The sequence below is a fragment of the Aquarana catesbeiana genome, linkage group LG12, assembly GCF_042186555.1.
Source record: "Aquarana catesbeiana isolate 2022-GZ linkage group LG12, ASM4218655v1, whole genome shotgun sequence".
NCBI classification, from domain to species: Eukaryota; Metazoa; Chordata; class Amphibia; order Anura; family Ranidae; genus Aquarana; species Aquarana catesbeiana.
Window position 1 is genome coordinate 105,133,263 of NC_133335.1, and position 23,278 is coordinate 105,156,540.

Genomic DNA, 23,278 nt, shown 5'->3' on the forward strand with positions numbered 1-23,278 from the left:
TAGAACCACAGCGGGAACAGGCCATAGTGGAGACAAATCCCATACGGGCTAACTTAGCAGGAGTATTGTGCAGCTGGTGTATAAACTTTAATTGTATAAATTGATCGTTAGAACCAATAAGTTCTTGAAAACAGACCTCCGAGGCCTCCTCCCACCCCTTCTCGGACAGCCCAGGGACCAACACCTCCCACTTCTGAGCAAGTTGAAAGTAGTTGCATCCAGCCGAATAAAAACATCAAGTAAACCAGTTTAGTGACATCGGGATAGGACAGTAGCACCTCAAGTGGCAATTCTGAGAGCTCCTGGGTCAAACCTCCAATCTGTGCCCGAACGGCATGACATAACAATAGATATTTGAAAAATAATTTGTTGGTCACTCCATTTCGAGCCTTCAAATCCTCAAAGGAGACAAAAATTTTATTAACAAATATGTGAGAGGCATGGGTGACCCTGAGTCAAGTCCACCACAAAGAGTCTGGGTGACCCAAGAGCTCCCGAGAAGTTGGGATTATGCCACAGTGGGGTGTTAGGAGACGCCCCCATTGTTTGTGTTAACACTTTACCCCCTCCCCCCCCCCCCCTTGCCAAGCCAGCCAGCTGATATCTATCAGAGAGCTGCGTGAGCAGCATATAATCGTAGACCTGTGTATCCAGAGTCATCCACAACAGAGGTTTTAGAACCATAAATTGCAGACGTTAAATTGGTGGAGTTTGAGGGTGTCTCACGGAACCAGTCATAAACAAAGGTAAATTGTGACACCAAAAAATAGTTCCAAATGTTCAGACAGGCCAACCCACCATCAAATTTTGCAACTTCAAGAGATTTTTTTTTGCAATACGTGGGTGTGCCCCCTGCCGCCAGAGGAAGGTGGTCAGAATAGAGTCTAGTTTTTTTTTAAAGAAAACTGGGGATGCCCGAAATACATATAAAAATTTTGGTAAATATATCATTTTAAAAATACTAACATGGCCAATCAAATTGAGAGGCAAGGAAGTCCAGATACGTAGCCTAGTTTCCATATGTGATATAATTGGTGTTATGTTAAGAGACTCAAAAGTGGATAGATCAGAGTTAATCTGGATCCCTAAGTACCGAAAGGTGGGCTGAATTTCCAGTTTGGAGTGAAGTAAGTAGGCATAATTGAGTTTGGGGCCAATTGGAAAAGTCACAGATTTGTCCCATCAGACCGGAGACCATCCCAAACTCCTCCACCACGCCCATCAAAGACATAAATGGGATGAATCAAAGCCATTCATTGTTTACGATTGTCATATGATCTGCTGTGACTGGTCACCGTGATCACATGGTATTGGCAGTGGGCCAGTACACTGATCAATCATCGGCTGTGTCCAGCGCAGCCCATTCCGGGAGGACGACGTATGATGTCCATCTGGAACAACAAATTTTCTGTCCAACCATCATTTGACAATAAGCTGGGTGGGAAGTGGTTAAGGTAAAAAACCTTCTGTTGCAGAGGGTCCCACCCCCAGCCCTTTAGCTTACATGAGCCCGATCTTGATCCAGTGATGTGCACGAGAGCAGTGGCTCTCTTCACTCTGTCCCTCCTCACTTAGCATATTGATAGCAGTGGGAGCCATGAGCTTCCACTCCTGTCAATCAAATCCTATGATGATGCTGGGGGCTAGCCATGCTGTCTGTGTCAATAGACAGGGCAACTCGGGAGTGAGCCTGCACGAGTGCCCCCATTAGAAAGCGGCTTTATTGGGGGTGGGGGGGAGGCCATGCAGGGGACCCGAGAAGAGGTGGATCCATTGCACAGAGCAGGTAAGTATGACATGTTTACTATTTTAATTTAAAAAATGGAACCTTTACAATCACTTTAACTGTTATTTAAGCCATGAAGAAGGGAGTGGGGCCCATCTCCCCAAAAGTGCTGGTATCCATTGTTATTGTATAATAAACATTTTAAACAAACTTTCAAGTGAGGTGACACTTTTTATTGGGCACTCTCATAAAGATAATTCAGTCTAAAAAATAAATTAAGCAGGCAGGGCTGAGAGATTATCCTCCAAACTACACTTTTATGAATTAAAAAGAAAGAGCCTACATTCGTTTTCTTTTTTTTTTTCTTTAAAACAAATTGTTTGCTTAATTTGACAGCTCAAATGGTATAAGTGGCTTTATGTACTTTACTATATTTGTGAAATACAAAAAATATAATAGGTTACCACTTGTTAGTGTTATTTTAACCACTTCCATGGCTTTTACTTTCAGTGATCTAGAGAAATCAGTGGAGAAGATCAAGAAGGACATTGCACACAACCACAAGCTGATCTCAGTACAGGAATTGGAAGAGAAAGCTGTGGTGCTGAAGCAGCTTGGAGAGACTCTCACTGATCTCAAAGGTAAATACCAACAAATTTTATTAAATAGGAACCTAGTAATGGACAACTGCCCCATATATTGCCATTTGCAGTGGTGGATCAAGTGCACCTGGCCCCTGGGATGTTTTTAGTTGAGGCCTACTTTCCCCAGTAATTCTTCTTATAGAGTCCAATTGACTTTAAGACAGGTGAGAGGGCCTCTGCAGCTTTCCATCATACAAATAGCACAGAAGGCTGGGGCTAGATGTGCTGCATAATTCCATGTATACCTGTGCCACAAATTAAATGTTATTATTTCTCCATATGCCAGAAGAACTGTGTGATCCTACAAATATACTATGTGTACATTAGTTGTTAGTATTGTACTGAATGTAAACTACTTCCTACTATGGGCTCTCCAGCTGTTGTTGTCTAGTGCCAGCACTATACAATCTGTTAAATACTAGTATACAGTGCTTCACCCAAATAATCATTAGACTGTCCAAATCAAAATAACTGCCCCAGCTTTATGTTTCTTAGCATTAGACCCCAATACAAAATACCATATACTGTATTCAAAAAATGACTTTACATTACATTGCAAATCTTACCGTTATGTCAATATTGTGACAATAAAACTAGCCAGTTTGCTCAGTTTTCTCAAATATGAGAATTTAACTTTCCACAAATATTGTTTGTATCATTCCAGAAAAATGGCATACCTCACCACCAGGGGGTATGCATGAATCCTTTTTCCAGATGAAGATTCTTATATGCGCTCTTCGATTATACACACCCTGTTGTATAATCTTGATTTACTGACATTCCAAGACTACTTCTAACAAGCCAAATTGCTTTATTAAGCAGGCAGTAAAAATCCATAAATGTCTGATATTAAAAAAAAAACAATGTCGTGTCTTCCAACACTATCCATGAATCTACTAACAGAGTGAGGTTCATGCATTTTACATAGTTAACACAGTCAGGTTGAAGGAGGTAAAAAAAAAGCCTTAAAAAGCTTGGTCCAATAGTGCCCTTAGGATTTTTTGCTTTTCGATCATCAATAAAATAATCCTAGATATCGGTGAGGGCAATATCAAACTCGAGTTATGTTGTTGTATGCCGGTAGTTACATTTGTGTTGACATTTTTTTTTCCCGTTGATCCTGTAATTGATTGCAAGTATTATGTACCTGAATAGAATTTGAAAGCTGAATGTATATTTTTCTTTTCAAGAAAAAAAAAAAAAATCGGTAATAAAAAAAAGCTTGGTCCAATTTTCTTCAGCATGGGAAAATTACATTTCTTTCTGATCTCCCTGAAAGCAATCGGATATTCCCTTGATCAACAATCTCTGGTGTTATTATCTTTAACATATCTAGTTATATTTTATGCATTTAGGAATGTATCCAGCTAATTGTTTTTTGTTTTTTTTAACACTACTGAGCGAAGTACAATTTACTGAGCTAACAACTGAACATATACAGTGAGGACGGAAAGTATTCAGACCCCCTTAATTTTTCACTGTTATATTGCAGCCATTTGCTAAAATCATTTAAGTTCATTTTTTTCCTCATTAATGTACACACAGCACCCCATATTGACAGAAAAACACAGAATAGTTGACATTTTTGCAGATTTATTAAAAAAGAAAAACTGAAATATCACCTGGTCCTAAGTATTCCGACCCTTTGCTGTGACACTCATATATTTAACTCAGGTGCTGTCCATTTCTTCTGATCATCCTTGAGATGGTTCTACACCTTCATTTGAGTCCAGCTGTGTTTAAATATACTGATTTGACTTGATTAGGAAAGCCAGACACTTGTCTATATAAGACCTTACAGCTCACAGTGCATGTCAGAGCAAATGAGAATCATGAGGTCAAAGGAACTGCCTGAAGAGCTCAGAGACAGAATTGTGGCATGCACAGATCTGGCCAAGGTTACAAAAAAATTCTGCTGCACTTAAGGTTCCTAAGAGCACAGTGGCCTCCATAATCCTTAAATGGAAGCTGTTTTGGACGACCAGAACCCTTCCTAGAGCTGGCCGTCCGGCCAAACTGAGCTGTCGGGGGAGAAGAGCCTTGGTAAGAGAGGTAAAGAAGAACCCAAAGATCACTGTGGCTGAGCTCCAGAGATGCAGTCAGGAGATGGGAGAAAGTTGTAGAAAGTCAACCATCACTGCAGCCCTCCACCACTTGGGGCTTTATGGCAGAGTGGCCCGACGGAAGCCTCTCCTCAGTGCAAGACACATGAAAGCCTGCATGGAGTTTGCTAAAAAAAACACCTGAAGGACTCCAAGATGGTGATAAATAAGATTCTCTGGTCTCATGAGACCAGGATAGAACTTTTTGGCCTTAATTCTAAGCGGTATGTGTGGAAAAAACCAGGCACTGCTCATCACCTGTCCAATACAGTCCCATCAGTGAAGCATGGTGGTGGCAGCATCATGCTGTGGGGGTGTTTTTCAGCTGCAGGGACAGGATGACTGGTTGCAATCAAGGGAAAGATGAATGCAGCCAAGTACAGGGATATCCTGGACGAAAACCTTCTCCAGAGTGCTCAGGGCCTCAGACTGGGCTGAAGGTTTACCTTCCAACAAGACAATGACCCTAAGCACACAGCTAAAATAACGAAGGAGTGGCTTCACAACAAGTTCGTGACTGTTCTTGAATGGCCCAGCCAGAGCCCTGGCTTAAACCCAATTGAGCATCTCTGGAGAGACCTAAAAATGGCTGTCCACCAACGTTTACCATCCAACCTGACAAAACTGGAGAGGATCTGCAAGGAGAAATGGCAGAGGATCCCCAAATCCAGGTGTGAAAAACTTGTTGCTTCTTTCCCAAAAAGACTCATGGCTTCTACTAAATACTGAGCAAAGGGTCGGAATACTTAGGACCATGTGATATTTAAGTTTTTCTTTTTTAATAAATCTGCAAAAATGTCAACAATTCTGTGTTTTTCTGTCAATATGGGGTGCTGTGTGTACATTAATGAGGAAAAAAATGAACTTAAATGATTTTAGCAAATGGCTGCAATATAACAAAGAGTGAAAAATTTAAGGGGGTCTGAATACTTTCCGTCCCCACTGTAAAACTCTCCACAGCAGAGCTTCTAGGTCACTGGAAAAAAATGAAGCATGATGGGGCAGGATTTAATGAGGGCTGGCCTGGAATGTTATTCTTATATTTGCCTGAGTCCATCTTATGTAACCAGTTGCATATATCCTAATTGTTTAAGATGATCTACAATTCCTATATCCATCACGATAACAAAAAGGTATTTTGTTTCCTCAGGTTTTGTTGCTTAGTGCACTTGCAAAGACCAAAAAATTTGATAAACTCAGATAACATAACACATGGATTTTTTGTTACTTAAAGTATACCACTTATTTTAAGGATATCCATAAAAATGTACCAGTTCATCACGGTTAGATTAAGCAGTTCAAAAAACTGTTATAACGTATTATAAATATTTTCTTACTGTCATATCTGTGACATCTGTCAGGTCACCTGAGTCCAAGTGACAGATGCTCCCTGTTGGGGTCTGGAGTGCACCGCAAGGTAGTGGACCCTATGGCTGACTGCTGCGGATGAAGCTCTAGGACATACAGGAGAGCAGGTACTCTAGTACCTACATGGATGACACTGGGAGCTAGAGCATGAGATTTCTCAGGGTGCGGAATCCAAGAGCCAGCGGGTGTTTACCACAAGCCTGTAGTGGTGGGGATGGATTTAGCTGCAGTCCTGGTGGAGAGCCTGACTTTGTCCCCTGGTTGTAGAGAAGGCGGTTTACGCCTGTGGCGGTCAGCAAAGCCTTTGAATTTGTCAGCAGCTGCCTGGAGGGATTCTTGAACATCACCCCAAATAAAATTGAAAGACTCCTGAGCCGTAGCCAAAGCTGGAATATCTGGAGAACAGGTAATGGGAAGAGAGAGTTTTCCATAAACCGCGAAAAAGGGTGTTTTCTGAGAACTGGTATTTACATGATTGTTGTGAGAGAATTCTGCCCACGGGAGTAGAGAGGACCAATCGTCATGAGCAGAGACTAAGGTGCTAAGAAAGAGCTCTAACTTCTGATTAACCCTCTCAGTCTGCCCATTGGATTGAGAGTGGTAAGAAGAGGAAAAATCCAAGACAATATTGAGGGATTTGCAAAAGGCTCTCAAAAACGAGATGTAAATTGAATGCCCCTGTCAGAAATAATATGAGAAGGGAACACCATGGAGGTGGAAAATTTCTCGAACAAAAATGGGAACCAAGGCAGGAGCAGAAGGAAGACCAGGAAGAGGAACAAAATGAGCCATCTTGGAGAGCCGATTGATTACCACCCAAATGACCATATTATTCTCTGATAGTGGGAGATGAGTGATAAAATCCATGGCAATCTGAGACCAGGGCTCCTTCGGAATGGGCAAGGGAATGAGAAGACCAGCAGGGCCTTGTGTGGAGGATTTAGACTGAGAACAGACATGACAAGCCTTAATGTTGTCTTTGACATCCGAGCGGAGATTAGGCCACCAGTAGTGACAACTGATGAGCAGGAAGGATCGGAGGAACCCAGCATGACCTGCCCCCTTGTTCCCTAATGAAGGATCTTAGCTCAGTGGGGACGAAGGTCTTGCCAGGAGGAACTACAGGGGGGTAGAATGGGCACAGTGCATGAGGTCAGAACGATCGGCTCAGGTTCAGGGGTGGACCCCTCGTCCAAAGTGTCAAATGACCTAGAGAGTACATCAGCCAGACCGTTGCAGGAACCAGGTTTGTATGTAATCGTGAAATTAAAATGAAAAGACTCCACCTGGCCTGTCTGGGATTCAGACGTTTAGCATTCTGTGGTACTGTAGATTCTTGAGATCAATAAAAATCGTTATGGAGTGATGGGAACCCTCCAAGAGATGACACCACTCCTCTAACGCTAATTTAATTGCAAGAAGTTCCCGATCACCAATAGCATCATTTCTCTCTGCCTGAGAAATTTTTTGGGAGAAGAACGCACATGGTTGACCTCTCTTCTCAAAGGATTGAAGAAGCACAGCTCCCACCCCCCCATTGAAGAAGCGTCTGCAATAAAAAATGGATCCCCTGGATTCGGTCTCCTCAAGAGAGGTCCAGCAACAAAGGCCTGTTTCAGGTCGTCAAATGCAGAGACAGCTTCAGGAGGCTAGTCCTTGACATTCGCACCCTTCTTGGTCAAAGCGATAATAGGCGCAGCAATTAAACAGTAATTCCTTATGAACTGCCTATAATAATTTGTGAACCCAAGAAAGCGCTGTGTGGCCTTGAGGCTAGCAGGAAGAGGCCAGTTGGTAATGGCCAAGACCTTTCTACGATTCATACAAAGACCCAAACTCGAGACAAAGCATCCCAGAAATAGGACCTCAGAACATTCAAAAGAACATTTCTCCAGCTTGGCATACAGATTATTCTCTCTAAGGCGCTGAAGTACAGTGCGGACATGATTTCTGTGGACAAGCAGATTTTCCGAAAAGATGAGAATGTCATCCAGATAGATGACAACAAACTGGTACAGCAGATCCCTGAAGATTTCATTGACAAAATTTTGGAACACAGCTGGGGCATTACACAAACCAAAAGGCATAACCAGGTATTCGTAATGCCCATCCCTGGTGTTAAACGCTGTTTTCCATTCGTCGTTTTCCAGGATCCGAATCAGATTGCATGCACCTCTGAGATCCAACTTGGTGAAAATGGGGGCACCCTTCAGCCTGTGGAATAGCTCAGATATTAAGGGCAAGGGGTATTGATTTTTGATGGTCACCGCGTTTAAGCCTTGCTAGTCGATGCAGCGTCTCAAGGTAGCATCCTTTTTGGCAACGAAAAAGAACCCTGCCCCTGTAAGCAATGAGGATTTCCGGATGAAGCCTCTATAGATTCTCGTCGACATACTCTGACATGGCCTGGGTCTCTGGAATGGACAGAGGGTAGGTACGACCCCTGGGCAGAGTTGCTCCAGGGACAAGGTCAATAGCACATTCATTGGTAGAAACCGGAAGTCTCTCCTTGGGGGACACCTTTAGAAGGCAGGACGAGAAACATGAGGGACCCCAAGCCAGGATCTGCCCAGAGACCCAGTCCACATGTGGAGAGTGGAGCTCTAGCCAAGGAAGGCCCAATACAATGGGGGTAGAGGCCTTGGGTAGAATGAGGAAGGATATCCACTCATGGTGGAGTATCCCTACAGACATCCTAATGGGTAGAGTCTGGAAGCAGATAGGGCCCCCTGAGAGAATAGTGCCATCAATTGCCGAGACTACCAGTGGCGTAGTAAGCTTAATGGAAGAAGCAGTTCTCCAGTCCATAAAATTGCCGGCAGCCCCGGAATCCAGATATGCAAAGATCTATTGAGAAGAAGTGCCTACATGAAGGTACACCAGAAGAAGAAGACGAGAAGGTGATGTTTCTGGAACCAATACTCCACCTTCCAAATGTATTAGACCCAAACATTTCCCGGACAAAGCGAGCAGGAGTCATGAAAATTACCCTTACCCCAACAATAGAGACACAAGCCCAGAGTTCTGCGCCTAGCACATTCTTTAGGGGTGAGTCTGGTCCGGCCCAGCTGCAAAGGTTCCTCAGCAGGCAGAAGATGCTCCACGGGATGAAGAGAGGAGAGCTCAGACTGGCTAGGGCCCAGGGAGTGCTGGCGTTTTTTTTTTTTTTTTTTAGGGACCTCTCCTGAAAACAATTCAGCTGTGAGGATACGGAACTGAAGAGCATATTGTCCCACTGAACTAGATTCTTGGCGAAGACGTAAAAGGGCACTAGCCGCTGAAGAAACCTGAGCCGGCTCCTTGAAGATGTTATGAAAGCGCTTCAAGAAGTCGGACAGGCTGGAAACCACCGGATCATTCTTCTCCCACAGCGGGGCAGCCTAAGCTAAAGCTTCACCGGAGGGGAGGGAAATGATATAGACTACCTTTGCCCGATCAGACAGGAAGTTTTGAGGTTGGAGCTCAAAATGAATAGTGCATTGGCTGAGGAACCCCCTGCAGGCCTTGGAGTCCCCAGAGAAACGGGATGGAGCTGGCAGTTGTAGTGAATGTGTGGCTGCGACTGCGACCGGAATAGGTGCAGCCGCTGATTGTACTTGATAGGGATGAACAGAATGTTTTTTTCGGTGCCGAAACTGATACCAAAAATAAATCTTCCTTGATCCCGAAAACCGAAACACAGATACCGAAAGTGACTGTTTTAAAAAATATTTTTAGACAGGAGATGGTCAGTGACTGGGGACATGGTACAGGAGATGGTCAGAGACTGCAGAGATGGTCAGAGACTGAGGACATGGTACAGGAGATGGTCAGAGACTGAGGACATGGTACAGGAGGTGGTCAGAGACTGCAGACATACTACAGGAGGTGGTCAGAGACTGAGGACATGGTACAGGAGATGGTCAGAGACTGCAGACATACTACAGGAGATGGTCAGAGACTGAGGACATGGTACAGGAGATGGTCAGAGACTGCAGACATGGTACAGGAGATGGTCAGAGACTGCAGACATACTACAGGAGATGGTCAGAGACTGAGAACATGGTACAGGAGATGGTCAGAGACTGCAGACATGGTACAGGAGATGGTCAGAGACTGGGGACATGGTACAGGAGATGGTCAGAGACTGAAGACATGGTACAGGTCATGGTCAGAGACTGAGGACACGGTGCAGGAGATGGTCAGAGACTGAGGATATGGTACAGGAGATGGTCAGAGACTGCAGACATACTACAGGAGATGGTCAGAGACTGAGAACATGGTACAGGAGATGGTCAGAGACTGCAGACATGGTACAGGAGATGGTCAGAGACTGGGGACATGGTACAGGAGATGGTCAGAGACTGAAGACATGGTACAGGTCATGGTCAGAGACTGAGGACACGGTACAGGAGATGGTCAGAGACTGAGGATATGGTACAGGAGATGGTCAGAGACTGCAGACATACTACAGGAGATGGTCAGAGACTGACGACATACTACAGGAGATGGTCAGAGACTGACGACATACTACAGGAGATGGTCAGAGACTGGGGACATGGTACAGGAGATGGTCAGAGACTGGGGACATGGTACAGGAGATGGTCAGAGACTGGGGACATGGTACAGGAGATGGTCAGAGACTGGGGACATGGTACAGGAGATGGTCAGAGACTGGGGACATGGTACAGGAGATGGTCAGAGACTGAAGACATGGTACAGGTGATGGTCAGAGACTGAGGACACGGTACAGGAGATGGTCAGAGACTGAGGACACGGTACAGGAGATGGTCAGAGACTGGGGACATGGTACAGGAGATGGTCAGAGACTGGGGACATGGTACAGGAGATGGTCAGAGACTGGGGACATGGTACAGGAGATGGTCAGAGACTGGGGACATGGTACAGGAGATGGTCAGAGACTGGGGACATGGTACAGGAGATGGTCAGAGACTGGGGACATGGTACAGGAGATGGTCAGAGACTGGGGACATGGTAGAGGAGATGGTCAGAGACTGCAGACATGGTAGAGGAGATGGTCAGAGACTGCAGACATGGTAGAGGAGATGGTCAGAGACTGCGGACATGGTACAGGAGATGGTCAGAGACTGAGGACATGGTACAGGAGATGGTTAGAGACTGAGGACATGGTACAGGAGATGGTCAGAGACTGGGGACATGGTACAGAAGATGGTCAGAGACTGGGGACATGGTACAGGAGATGGTCAGAGACTGCAGACATGGTACAGGAGATGGTCAGAGACTGCAGACATACTACAGGAGATGGTCAGAGACTGAGGACATGGTACAGGAGATGGTCAGATACTGGGGACATGGTACAGGTGATGGTCAGAGACCGGGGACATGGTACAGGAGATGGTAAGAGACTGGGGACATGGTCAGAGAGTCAGAGACTGCGGACATGATACAAGAGATCAATGCAGCCTCACCAGTGCCCGTCAGATGCAGCCAGCCAGTGTCCCCAGTAGTGCAGCCAGTGTCCCCAGCAGTGCAGCCAGCGTCCCCAGCAGTGCAGCCAGCGTCCCCAGCAGTGCAGCCAGCGTCCCCAGCAGTGCAGCCAGCGTCCCCAGCAGTGCAGCCAGCGTCCCCAGCAGTGTTGCCAGCGTCCCCAGTAGTGCAGCCAGTGTCCCCAGTAGTGCAGCCAGTGTCCCCATTGCAGCGTAGCCAGTGTCCCCAGTAGTGTAGCTAGTGTCCCCATTGCAGCCAGTGAAGGGAGAGGAGAGCTGTCGCCGCCTGTTTGATTACAGCGCCGGGAACATCACAGCTTTCATTTCAATAGCTGTGTGTTCCCGGCTGCACGCCGTCACATACAGTCCCTCTCCCTTGTCCGGGGAACTTTCATAGACAGATCACCCATCCCAGATAAGCAGGGAGAAGCGCATAAATCTGTAATCAGAGGGACACTAATCAAACATGGCGCACGCATTAAAAAAGAGTGGGGACGACAACTGATGCAACTTCTGAATAAGATTCGCATAGTGGAATCTAAGCACAAACAAACGCCTGTGACCTCCTTGGAAGCTGAGCTCTCCTCCCTTAGAAAACAAACAGTGGACTTACTCCAATATAGAGCTAAAGCGGCGATACATTTTTGCCGAAAACTTGCATACGAATCCGTAAATAAATGTGGGAAAATGCTCGCTAAAGCGGTCAGAAATCACAAACTCAAAACGTTCATACCCCATATTATAGCACCTTCGAGACAAAGAGAACTATGCCAATTCAAATAGCACAAGAATTTAGGAATTACTATTCTTCTCTGTATAACCTCCCAGTTAGGGCTCCTATTGACACGACAATAGAGGACTACATCGCCACCTCACGGCTGCCCCAACTACCGATAGAAATGGGAACAGAATTAGACGACCCCATCACTTTGGAGGAACTGCAACGAGCAGTGGGAGGGATGAAACCCAGCAAAGCACCAGGCCCGGATGGGTTTACCCTACAGTACTACCAGGCTCTCCTCCCACTGCTAGGTCCCCATATGGTGAGGATGTTTAACAGCCTTGGGGAGGGGGGCTCTTTAACTAGTGATACCCTGTGAGCGCATATCTCCCTTATTCATAAGCAAGGTAAGGACCCGGCAGCATGCGACAGTTACAGACCCATCTCCTTACTGAACATTGACCTTAAGCTTTTCACAAAAATCCTGGCCAATAGATTGACCCAATTTATGCCGGATATCGTCTATCTAGACGAGGTGGGCTTTATTCCAGCCCGAGAGGCTAGGGATAACACCACCAAGGTGCTCAACCTGGTCCACATAACTGCCACGTCGAAGATACCTTGCGTATTTCACAGCACAGATGCTGAGAAGGCGTTTGACCGTGTCAATTGGGCTTTTATGTCTTCGGTCCTTAAACGGATTGGCTTGGGACCTAAAATGCTACAATGGATCTCCAGTATCTACTCCACACCTACGGCTTAGGTTAAAGTTAATGGAATTCTTTCAGAAACATTCCCTATCACAAATGGAACCAGACAAGGGTGTCCACTTTCACCCCTACTTTTTGCTCTAGCTCTTGAACCCTTTTTATGTACGGTACGCTCACATCCTGATATTACGGGGGTGGCCGTAGGTACTACTCAATTTAAAATCTCGGCCTACACGGATGATCTGTTGTTTTCCCTGACCAATCCGGTAGTTTCCCTACCGAATCTGCTCAAAGAGTTCGATAGGTACGGGAACCTTTCCAATCTAAAAGTCAACTGCGACAAATCTGCGGCAATGGGGGGTTAATATACCTTCCAAAAGATTGAGCACACTGAAATCCCAATTTAAATTCAAATGGTCGGACTGCTCTCTCAAGTATCTGGGAACCTTGATCCCGGGTGATTTAAAGCGCACCTTCGACCTCAACTTCCCGCCCTTATTGACCAAGACCCGTTTATTGTTACAGGAGTGGACCAGGGGCTTGCACTCCTGGTTTGGTAGATGTAACCTCATGAAGATGTCCATCCTCCCTTAATTTTTGTACTTTTTTCAGGCATTGCCGATCAAGATTGCACCCCAATAAGCAGGTAAACTCCGTTTTTATTAAATTTATATGAACTCCAAACCCAGGCTACGCAGATGCTATCTAACGCTGCCTAAACATTTTGAAGGGTTGGCCCTCCCGGATATACGTAATTATTACAGGGCAGTACACCTTGAATCATAGATTGGAATCGGCATAGTAAGTCTAAACTTTGCATCTAACTAGAACAAGCCCAGACAGTGGTGCCATTAAAGGGGGCTGCTTGGTGCTTTGACCGATTACCCTCAGCCCTGACTTCCCATCCCATCATTGGCACAACCCTTCGAGTAGGAGCAAAGAGCATACTCACAACCCATCTTTCCACCAATGAATCCCCACTTTATCCAATACTGGGAAACCCAGTATTCACTCCGGGACTGGAACCATCGGAGTACGAGACACTTACATCGACAGGGATAGATCGTGCCTCTCATTTCTTGGAGGGCACTCAATGGCCCTCGGTTCAAGCCCTGACTAGTGACACTTTCGCCTTCCATTTTGGAAGGCGATCCCTCTACACCACTTCCTACATTCGATAGCGAACTCGGCACATTTTCATCAAAAACTGTGGACCCTGCGTCAAGTACTATCCAAAACGTACGCGTTACTTAACTCCCCCTGTCACTACCTGACTTGCCCTTTATGCAGAAATGGGAGACTGACCTACAGCGCTCATTTACAGACACCCAAAAACAGACAATAATTAGCTTTTCCTTGAAAACGTCGATCTGTATGAAAATTCAGGAACTTAATTACAAGATCTTGACCAGGTGATACTACACACCTCAGATACTGCATAGATACTTTCCTGCTTCCACAAACAAATGTTAGAGATGTCAGACAGACGTGGGGACACTGCTTCATATTTTCTGGTCCTGCCCCCGACTACAAAACTTTTGGACGACAGTTACAGTTAGAATGGTCACTCAGAAATTTACTGACCATGTAATCGATAATGACCCAGCTTTTCTACTGCTCCATGCCATCTCGATCCTGACACAGAGGTACAAAAAGTTAATAATACGACATCTATTGAATGCCATTAAGTCTTGCATTCCCCTGCGGTGGAAGAAAAGTTCACCCCCGTCAGTCGGGCTGTGGATGCGCAGAGTGGAGGACATTAAAAAATTAGAGGATCTAGTCCTCACGGTGCAAAACAAACAAGAGAAGCATTCTAAGGCATGGAGGCTGTGGAATATATTTATTCTTTCCGATGAAGGACTAGCCCTTCTTAACTCTTAAACTGGCACGGTGATACAGCCCTGAAGGTCGCCACAGTTGGCGACATGCTCATCGCCCTGGGTCACCCTACCCCTCCCCTTTCCCTTCCACTTCCTTCCTTTTCCCTCTGTCTTCTTCTCTAGCAACTTTATCCTTTCTTTTTCATTTTCTCAGGGATCATAGTGATCCCCTTTTTGGGTAATCTTTCTACTTTTCTGGGTTATTTTTTTTCCCTTTCCTCCTCTCTCTAATTACTGGTTCATGAGAATTGGACAGTGCAATTGAATGCTAGAGTAATGTTAAACGTTAGAGGCTGATGCTGAAAAGGTGGTCACAAGTCTTATAGATAATATTGTCCTACGCTGTGTTATTTACACTAAACAAACTGCTGGCATTTGTCTGAGATAACTATGTATGTACCTCCTGTTATACTTTGTTTGCACTGTAATGTTTTTCTTGATCTCTTTTTGTGTGTTTTTAAAAAATAAATAAAATTTATATTTGCAAAAAAAAAAATGTGTAAAGGGGAAATAGTCACGCTACTAGAGAAAAATAATCTTAGATTGATATGTGTGCTGAAAGCCCTATGCACAAATAACATACATTAATAGTGAGCAATAAAATTTGAGGAACTATACCAATCAACGTGAATCAAAAATACAATTGAAAAAAAAATTCACATAGAAAATTCATATAGTGCAAAAAAAAAAAAGTGTACAAAGTCCACATATGATGAGAACAAGATCCAAGATGCCAGTACCTCCGGGCTCCCTGTAGGGCAGAGCTACGCATTGAAGTCACCACGCTCTACGTGACCCCGGAAGCATGAAAAAACCATATAGTGTTTAAGGATAACACACTATTGGAGTTTCTTTTATTCCTCTATATGGCCTGTTCCGGTCCGGTAGAGCGCTTAGCTTTCCTATCAGAAAGAAAGCTCCTCTATATACAGGATGGGAAATCCACATAAGGGGTGAGGAGGACACTAGGAGCCTGGAGGTACTGGCATCTTGGATCGACCTAAATCTTAGATTGATATGTGTGCTGAAAGCCCTATGCACAAATAACATACATTAATAGTGAGCAATAAAATTTGAGGAACTATACCAATCAACGTGAATCAAAAATACAATTGAAAAAAAAATTCACATAGAAAATTCATATAGTGCAAAAAAAAAAAGTGTACAAAGTCCACATATGATGAGAACAAGATCCAAGATGCCAGTACCTCCGGGCTCCCTGTAGGGCAGAGCTACGCATTGACGTCACCACGCTCTACGTGACCCCGGAAGCATGAAAAAACCATATAGTGTTTAAGGATAACACACTATTGGAGTTTCCTTTATTCCTCTATATGGCCTGTTCCGGTCCGATAGAGCGCTTAGCTTTCCTATCAGAAAGAAAGTTCCTCTATATACTGGACGGGAAATCCACATAAGGGGTGAGGAGGACACTAGGAGCCTGGAGGTACTGGCATCTTGGATCGACCTAAGACCCCATAGAGCAGTGGTTCTCAACCTTACTAGTGCCGTGACCCCTTGATAAAATGTCCCAAGCTGTGGGGACCCCTAACAGTAAAATTTTCGTAGCATAGGTTGTCAGCACCCAAGGCAAGACAAGTAATTTGCGCCCCTAACCCACAAACATTTAGCACTCCCTGAGTCCCTCCCACTCGTACAGTATTATGGTACATTTTAGGATGTACCACTCTCTCTTTGTTCTCCTTTCTTTCCCTTTTATCTCTCTCTATCCTAATTTCTTGTTTTTCCCCCCATCCCTCTCTCTAGCCGTCTTTCTTGTTCTTTCTCTTATTCTTTCTCTCCCTTTTTCTTTGTTCCTCCCCCTTTTCCTCTCCCTTCCATGTATTCTCTATTTTTATTCCTTCTCTTACTCCTTAGTGAAGGGGGGGGGGGAGAATGGGATGAGTGGCAGTGCTGGTGGGGGGGTGGGATCAGTCACAGTGCGGGGGGGGAGTTCTGATCAGCCAACTTAGGTGCTTTTGATCAAGGTCATCTGCTGATCTGAGAACTGTAGTGGGGACTTTTAATGGCAACTCTAATCACAGGTAGTGTTACTCACTGTGTCTCCGGCTTCACTGTGTCTCCAGCTCTGAGGTGTCTCGAAGCAGTGACACCAATGCAGAAATCAGGAGATAGGGTCTCCTCCATCCCCTCCCACTTCACATTCCTTACCAGGCTGAGTGGGTGGCCGCGGGCTCCAGGAACAGCCCAAGGAGAGGCCTATCCCTCAACCCCTCGGTGGTGGTGGAATCAACCTTCAATCTTCATCTTCAGTGCTTTTTCTTTTCTTCACTTTGGAATTGGACTCAGTGTCTCATCATATGTGGACTTTGTACACATTATTTTTTTATTTTTTGCACTATATGAACTTTCTATGTGAATTTTTTTTTTCAATTGTATTTTTGATTCACTCACGTTGATTGGTATAGTTCCTCAAATTTTATTCCTCAATGTTAATGTATGTTATTTGTGCATAGGGCTTTCAGCACACATATCAATCTAAGATTTAGGTCGATCCAAGATGCCAGTACCTCCAGGCTCCTAGTGTCCTCCTCACCCCTTATGTGGATTTCCCATCCTGTATATAGAGGAGCTTTCTTTCTGATAGGAAAGCTAAGCGCACTCCCGGACCGGAACAGGCCATATAGAGGAATAAAAGAAACTCCAATAGTGTGTTATCCTTAAACACTATATGGTTTTTTCATGCTTCCGGGGTCACATAGAGCGTGGTGACGTCAATGCGTAGCTCTGCCCTACAGGGAGCCCGGAGGTATTGGCATCTTGGATCTTGTTCTCATCATATGTGGACTTTGTACACATTTTTTTTTTTTTTTTTTTTGCACTATATGAATTTTCTATTTTTCAATTGTATTTTTGATTCACTCACGTTGATTGGTATAGTTCCTCAAATTTTATTGCTCACTATTAATGTATGTTATTTGTGCGTAGGGCTTTCAGCACACATATCAATCTAAGATTTACTTTTCTTAAGTATTTCCCCTTTACACAAATGACTTTACTTGCAGAAAGCCTTAAAACATATAATTGGAATCCACGCAGTTTTTTTTAGAAATTTGGGGAAGAAGGCAACATTTGTGTTCAACTTAAATAAGCCTTACCCTATTTATTATTGCTTGCACAGTACATCAAGGGAGAATAATTCGTTACTCACTCCCTAACCGTAAGTAACGGGGGAGGCACTGCACCACAAGCCGGAGCAGTGCAAAGACAAGGTGAAATGATCAATCGCAAAAGAATTTGCTTAAAAATAATGATATTTTAGAGTATATGAGTATATTATAGACATTGCAATTATCAGCTTTTTCTTTTAAAAGGGCTTTAATACCTCTTTAACAACATAAATCACAAAACTGTGGGGAGATTAAGGCCTGAGATGGGCGGTACTGGTCACTGAATTAATCAAAATCACCTCATTACTAGCCAAACATGTTTTCTTGCTGTGGGAGTGCCCTCTAGTGGTAACATTTCTATGAGGATTGTGTCTTCAGATCATATAACCACTGCTACAGCATGACTCACCTATAGCAGCAGTCACTCTTCGAGGATGTTTTGTGTTCATCCACTGTACTTCAGGTGCCCCCAGATTATCTGAAGACCGCTTCTCAACAAAGATAAATCTAATGCCAAACAGTGAGACAGGAGTGTAGTTGGAAACCGTACCCTAAGGTCAATGCCAGTGGTAACTTGAGTCCAAGGTCCAAATCAGAACATGTGACAAATGCATAGTCAGGAAACACAGTCAAGATCAGGGCAAAAAGAGTGTTAGTAAGGTCAGCAAGTGAAGTTAACTAGAAATGTACAAAGGTGAATCCAGTCCACAAGCTACCAAACTCTATATTGGGCAACTATTTAGATTGGGAAAGTCCATGTAAATGGGTGGCAACAAATCAGGAGCAGGAACCAAAGTTCTGGGTTTCTGATTAACTTTTGGACCTATTGAGAAGCAGGCAAGTACACCTCTACTGAGAAAATAAACAATGGGCTGAGCAGGTACTCTTACACAGGAGTGAGGCTGGGAAAAGAGGTAAGTGGGAGACATGACTGGCAATAGTTTATGTGCTCATCATAGTCCTTTCTTTTCATTTGTTTATTATCTTTATTGCAAAACTGCTAGATCAGAGTGTTTTCTTATGTACCAAACTGAACAGATTTTCTTGGATGAAACTATATTTTTTATGTCACATTGGGGTTGATTTACTAAAGGCAAATCCACTTTGCACTACAAGTGCACTTGGAAGTGCACTTAGAAGTGATGTCGCTGTAGATCTGAGGGGAAGATCTGAAATGAGGGATTTTTTTTTTTTTTTTAATTCTGAAGATTCACCCCCTATTTGTCCTGGTGACCATTGTCACCGAAACAAAGTGGAGGAAATCCAAAGCTCTAGAGTTGTTACTAGAACTGTATAAGAGAGGAATTATCCTCAGTTTGGGGAGATTTCCTCTCAATTCTTATAGCATCTCTGGGACAGAAGGGGAAGAAAATCTCCCCAGTGGGACACAGATTGCAATAACCAACCCAATAGGGTTCTGAACTTTTCCCTAATCTATCCAGAACTAAAATGGCTTACGGTGCCTTATGGTAAATCTGGCCCTGCTTGTATTGTCCTGAACCCTGGAAAGTGTCCATACAGATACGTTTTATATCTTTAGTGGGAAGCAAGCATCCTTGGGTATTCCCAGCTTATCTCCTTGTTAACTTAGCAACAGTCCCTAAAATTGTCAGTTCATGCCACTTAACTGTACAATGTAGTGTAGCACCCCCTAGCATTGCTAGAGTCAGGTTTTTGTTAGGATAGATAAATTTGTGCAGGATTAGCTGGAGACTATGCAGGAGATGTGTTACAGTCACAATTGATGTACCAGTGCTCAGATGTCTTGTTCAAAGACATCTCCTCCCCAATTGCTGAATCTCATTCTGGCCAGTTTGTATATTTAGTGCATATTTACATTTAGTGTATATTAACATTTAATTGATATCTTTTGTGTACATTTCTTTTTTTCAGCTCAGTTTCCCAGTTTGCAAAGTAAAATGCGGATTGTGCTCCGAGTAGAAGTTGAGGCTGTGAAGTTCTTAAAAGAGGAGCCACTTCGCTTGGATGGTCTACTGAAGAGATGCAAGACAGTCACTGACATGCTGACTCATATTCGCAAGTAGGATGAATTAAAAAAAAATTGAAATCATTAACAAATTTTAACTACAAGATTGATAAACTGCTCATCAGATGATTTCTCAAAACCGTGTGCATTCTTGCCCCTCATATTTGCCTTAGTGAATGACAACTTTTTTTGTTCAGTATTATTAACTGTATAGTCACATACAGTTTTTTTCTACTCAGTACTTACTGTAAAGTCACACACAATAACATCATATAAAAAACATCTTGAGCTTTAAAAAAGCTTGGACAGCTACATATTTTACAGAAAGAATAAGTACATGACCAAGTAGCATAACCAGCTATTTATCTGAAGTCATTACTGGCAATATAAACATTATTGTTAATATTATACAGGATTTATATAGCATCAACATTTTGCGCAGGGGTTCACAACATGAGGGCATACAGAACAACAGTAAGACAGTAACAACTTGTAAGAGCTTGCAATCTAAAAAGGGAGGGTCAAGTGATACAAAAGGTAATAACTGTGGGGAATGAGCTGATGCAGAAAATAAATATACATAGTTACATCAAGTCCAACCTATGTGTGTGTGATTTTATGTCAATATTATATTGTATTTCCCTATATGTTGTGGTTGTTTAGGTGCCTATCTAATAGTTTTTTTTAAATTATCTATGCTCCCTGCTGAAACCACTGCTTGTGAAAGAGAATTCCACATTCTTACCACTCTTACCGTAAAGAACCCTCTACGCAGTTTCCGGTTAAACCGCTTTCCTCTAATTTGAGTGAATGGCCGCAAATCTTTTTAAATGCCCTTTCACGGCAAAGTTATATCCCTATTGTGGGGTTACCAATGCGGTATTTGTACTTTGAAAACATATTCCCTCTCAAGCGTCTCTTCTCCAGACAGCATAAGTTCAGTGCTAGTAATCTTTTCTCATAACTAAGATCCTTCAGTCCCTTTATTAGCTTTGTTGCCCTTTTCTGTACTCTCTCCATTTCCAGCGCATCCTTCCTGAGGACTGGAGCTCAAATAAAGTTTTTATTGGAACAAAACAAAGAAAAAACGTACAGTTTAGATAGAAAAACCAGCAACGATCCTTACATACATTACAGAATTATATTATCAACCATCCTGGAATCCAGACATTTACTATTCAGTAGTACAATCCGTACACACATCTCCCTGTATTCATTAGGATTGGATACAAGTTACCGTTAACCCCAAGCGTCTCCTACACATATCACCACTCATGAGGTCTGCCTCCTATACCCAAAGTGGCTCCCCATTTCTCCTAACTTCTGTCTTTACTTCCATGTTGTCCAAGCAAATTAAATCAACAGCCTGTCCATCACCAGGTCAATAGGCGAGATGCCAGGGGTATCTAGCCAGGGTGACCATAGTTTATCAAATTTATTTGGGCGCCCCCTATGTTGATATATGTATTTCTCCAGCCGGAGTGTGTCCCCCATCTGTGCCAACCATTCCTTCAATGCAGGAGGGTCAGCTGCCTTCCAGTGCCTGAGGATTAGTTTGCGGGCCTGAGACAATGCTCTGGCAATGGTCTTCTTCTGATCGTCTCCGGTAGGGATGTCATCCACAATCCCCAGCAGACAGGGCTTTGGATCCATCGGTACCGTGACCCGAAAGGCACTATTAATCGTGGACACAACCCCTGTCCAGAACCAATGCAGTTTGGGACAGCGCCATTAACAGATGTATAAGGTCACCGTGGTCCCTCACATATCAAGGGCAGTGCGGGTCTGTCCTCATCCCCATTTTAAACAGTCTGGCCTTTGTATAGTGAACTCTTAGAATGATATATAGTTGGGACAGTCGTTGGGCCACATTGAGGGAGCACAGCTGTACCACCTGTAGCGCCTCCTCCCACTGTTCCTCTTCGAAGGCGCCCACATCTCTCTCCCACCTACTAGCCGCCCGCCGGAGGGAAGCCCTCCAGATGGGTATGGAGGATCATGGTGCAGCATCTGGATATGAAGCCCCTGAACAAAGACACCTCCGCCATGTAGTGGAATATAGGTGTTGGAGAAAGAACCCAAGGAGCCCAGCCGGATTGCACCAGCACTGCATGTCACAGTTGCATGTAATAAAAAAGCATCGAGTTGGGGAGGCAAAATTGCTCCCTCAATGCAGAAAAAGGGCGCAACTTCCCCTCAGCAAAAATGTGCTTCATTTGCGTGACTTCGTGTCCCCTCCACCAGCCCCCACACTCCAACATCTGCAGTTACCCATAGTGCCCATTGACCCATATCGAACTGTAGCTGGTAAACCCCTCTACAGCCTGTAGCTGCCTGAGTTTATTCCATACTTTTTGCATGAGCACATATGTTGGGAATCTCTTGTTGGATTTAGGTCAAAGTCTACGCACTCCCCTACCGCCTCCTGCCTGGCCGCCATGGTGCGGGCAATATGCTGTAGCTGTGTGGCCAAGTAATAAATCCAGGGGTTAGTGAGCGCAAGGCCTCCCCTCTCCTTGGACTTCTGTAATTGTTCAAGTTTAATTCGTGGGGGCTTGTTAAGCCAGATAAAGGCCCTAAAGATAGTTGATTATACGAAACACCTTAAGGGGAATCACCATAGGGGTATTGTGGAGCATGTACATGAGCTGGGGCATAAACACCATCTTAATAAGGTTTACCCGTCCCACCAGGGACATTTTAGGGCGAGACCAGATTTTGGCTCTATCTCAAATCCTATTAATAAGAGGGGACAAGTTCAGTGAAACAAAATCCCTGGGTTCAGGAGTGACCTGCACATCCAGATATTTAAGGCTGGGTGTAACTGGCACCCCCTGGACCGTTTACATCTTGCTATCCGGACATGAGAGAAGACTTGGACCAGTTGATCACAAGCCTGAAGCGTCTGATCAAGGACATAGCTTCCCCAAGTGATTCAGCCGTGTTCCCGAGAAACAACATGGTATCGTCTGTGTATAGCATGAGTTTCTCTTTGATTTCTTTGTATTGGAAGCCCCTGATTTGCTTGTTAGCTCTGATTTGGTCCGCCTGGGTACCTCTATGTAGTTGAAACGGTAAGGAGACATGTCCCGCCTCCCGTATCACTGCTTGTGGTGAACAGTTAAACAACTGAACCCAGGAGAGGAATCTTTCGCCAAAGCCAAACCTGCCCATGACCGCCCAAAGGTACTGCCACTCTATGCTGTCAAATGCATCTAGCGACAGCAGTGCGCATATACTCATGTCACCTTCATTGTCCGATCTCATCTGTAGGTTTAGGAAATCTACGGAGATTAATAGCAGTGGACTTTTGGGGCATAAAACCCGACTGGACTTTTCCAAGTGGATGATGTTGGAGATGACTCCATTAAGCCATATTGCCAGGACCTTAGCCAGGAATTTTATATCGCTTTGCTATAGGGATATTGATCTGTAAGACCCCAGATCTAAAGGGTCCTTGCCTGGCTTGAGAATAAGAACAATATTAGCCCTAGTCATAGATTCAGGTAAGCGTTGGTTCTCTCTGGCAGCATTAAGTACCCTAAATAATTGTGGCAGG

At 44.2% G+C, this 23,278-nt stretch overlaps 1 protein-coding gene across 18 annotated transcripts in view; it reads left to right on the top strand.

Annotated features, from left to right (window-relative positions):
• SRCIN1 (SRC kinase signaling inhibitor 1) overlaps positions 1-23,278 on the top strand; it is a 1,023,634-nt gene that overhangs the window by 908,831 nt on the left and 91,525 nt on the right. For all 18 annotated transcript variants that reach the window (XM_073608254.1, XM_073608252.1, XM_073608255.1 and 15 more), the window contains 2 exons: positions 2,237-2,367; positions 19,626-19,773. In XM_073608254.1, coding sequence (XP_073464355.1) covers positions 2,237-2,367; positions 19,626-19,773 — 279 coding nt within the window. The remainder of the gene's footprint in view (positions 1-2,236; positions 2,368-19,625; positions 19,774-23,278) is intronic.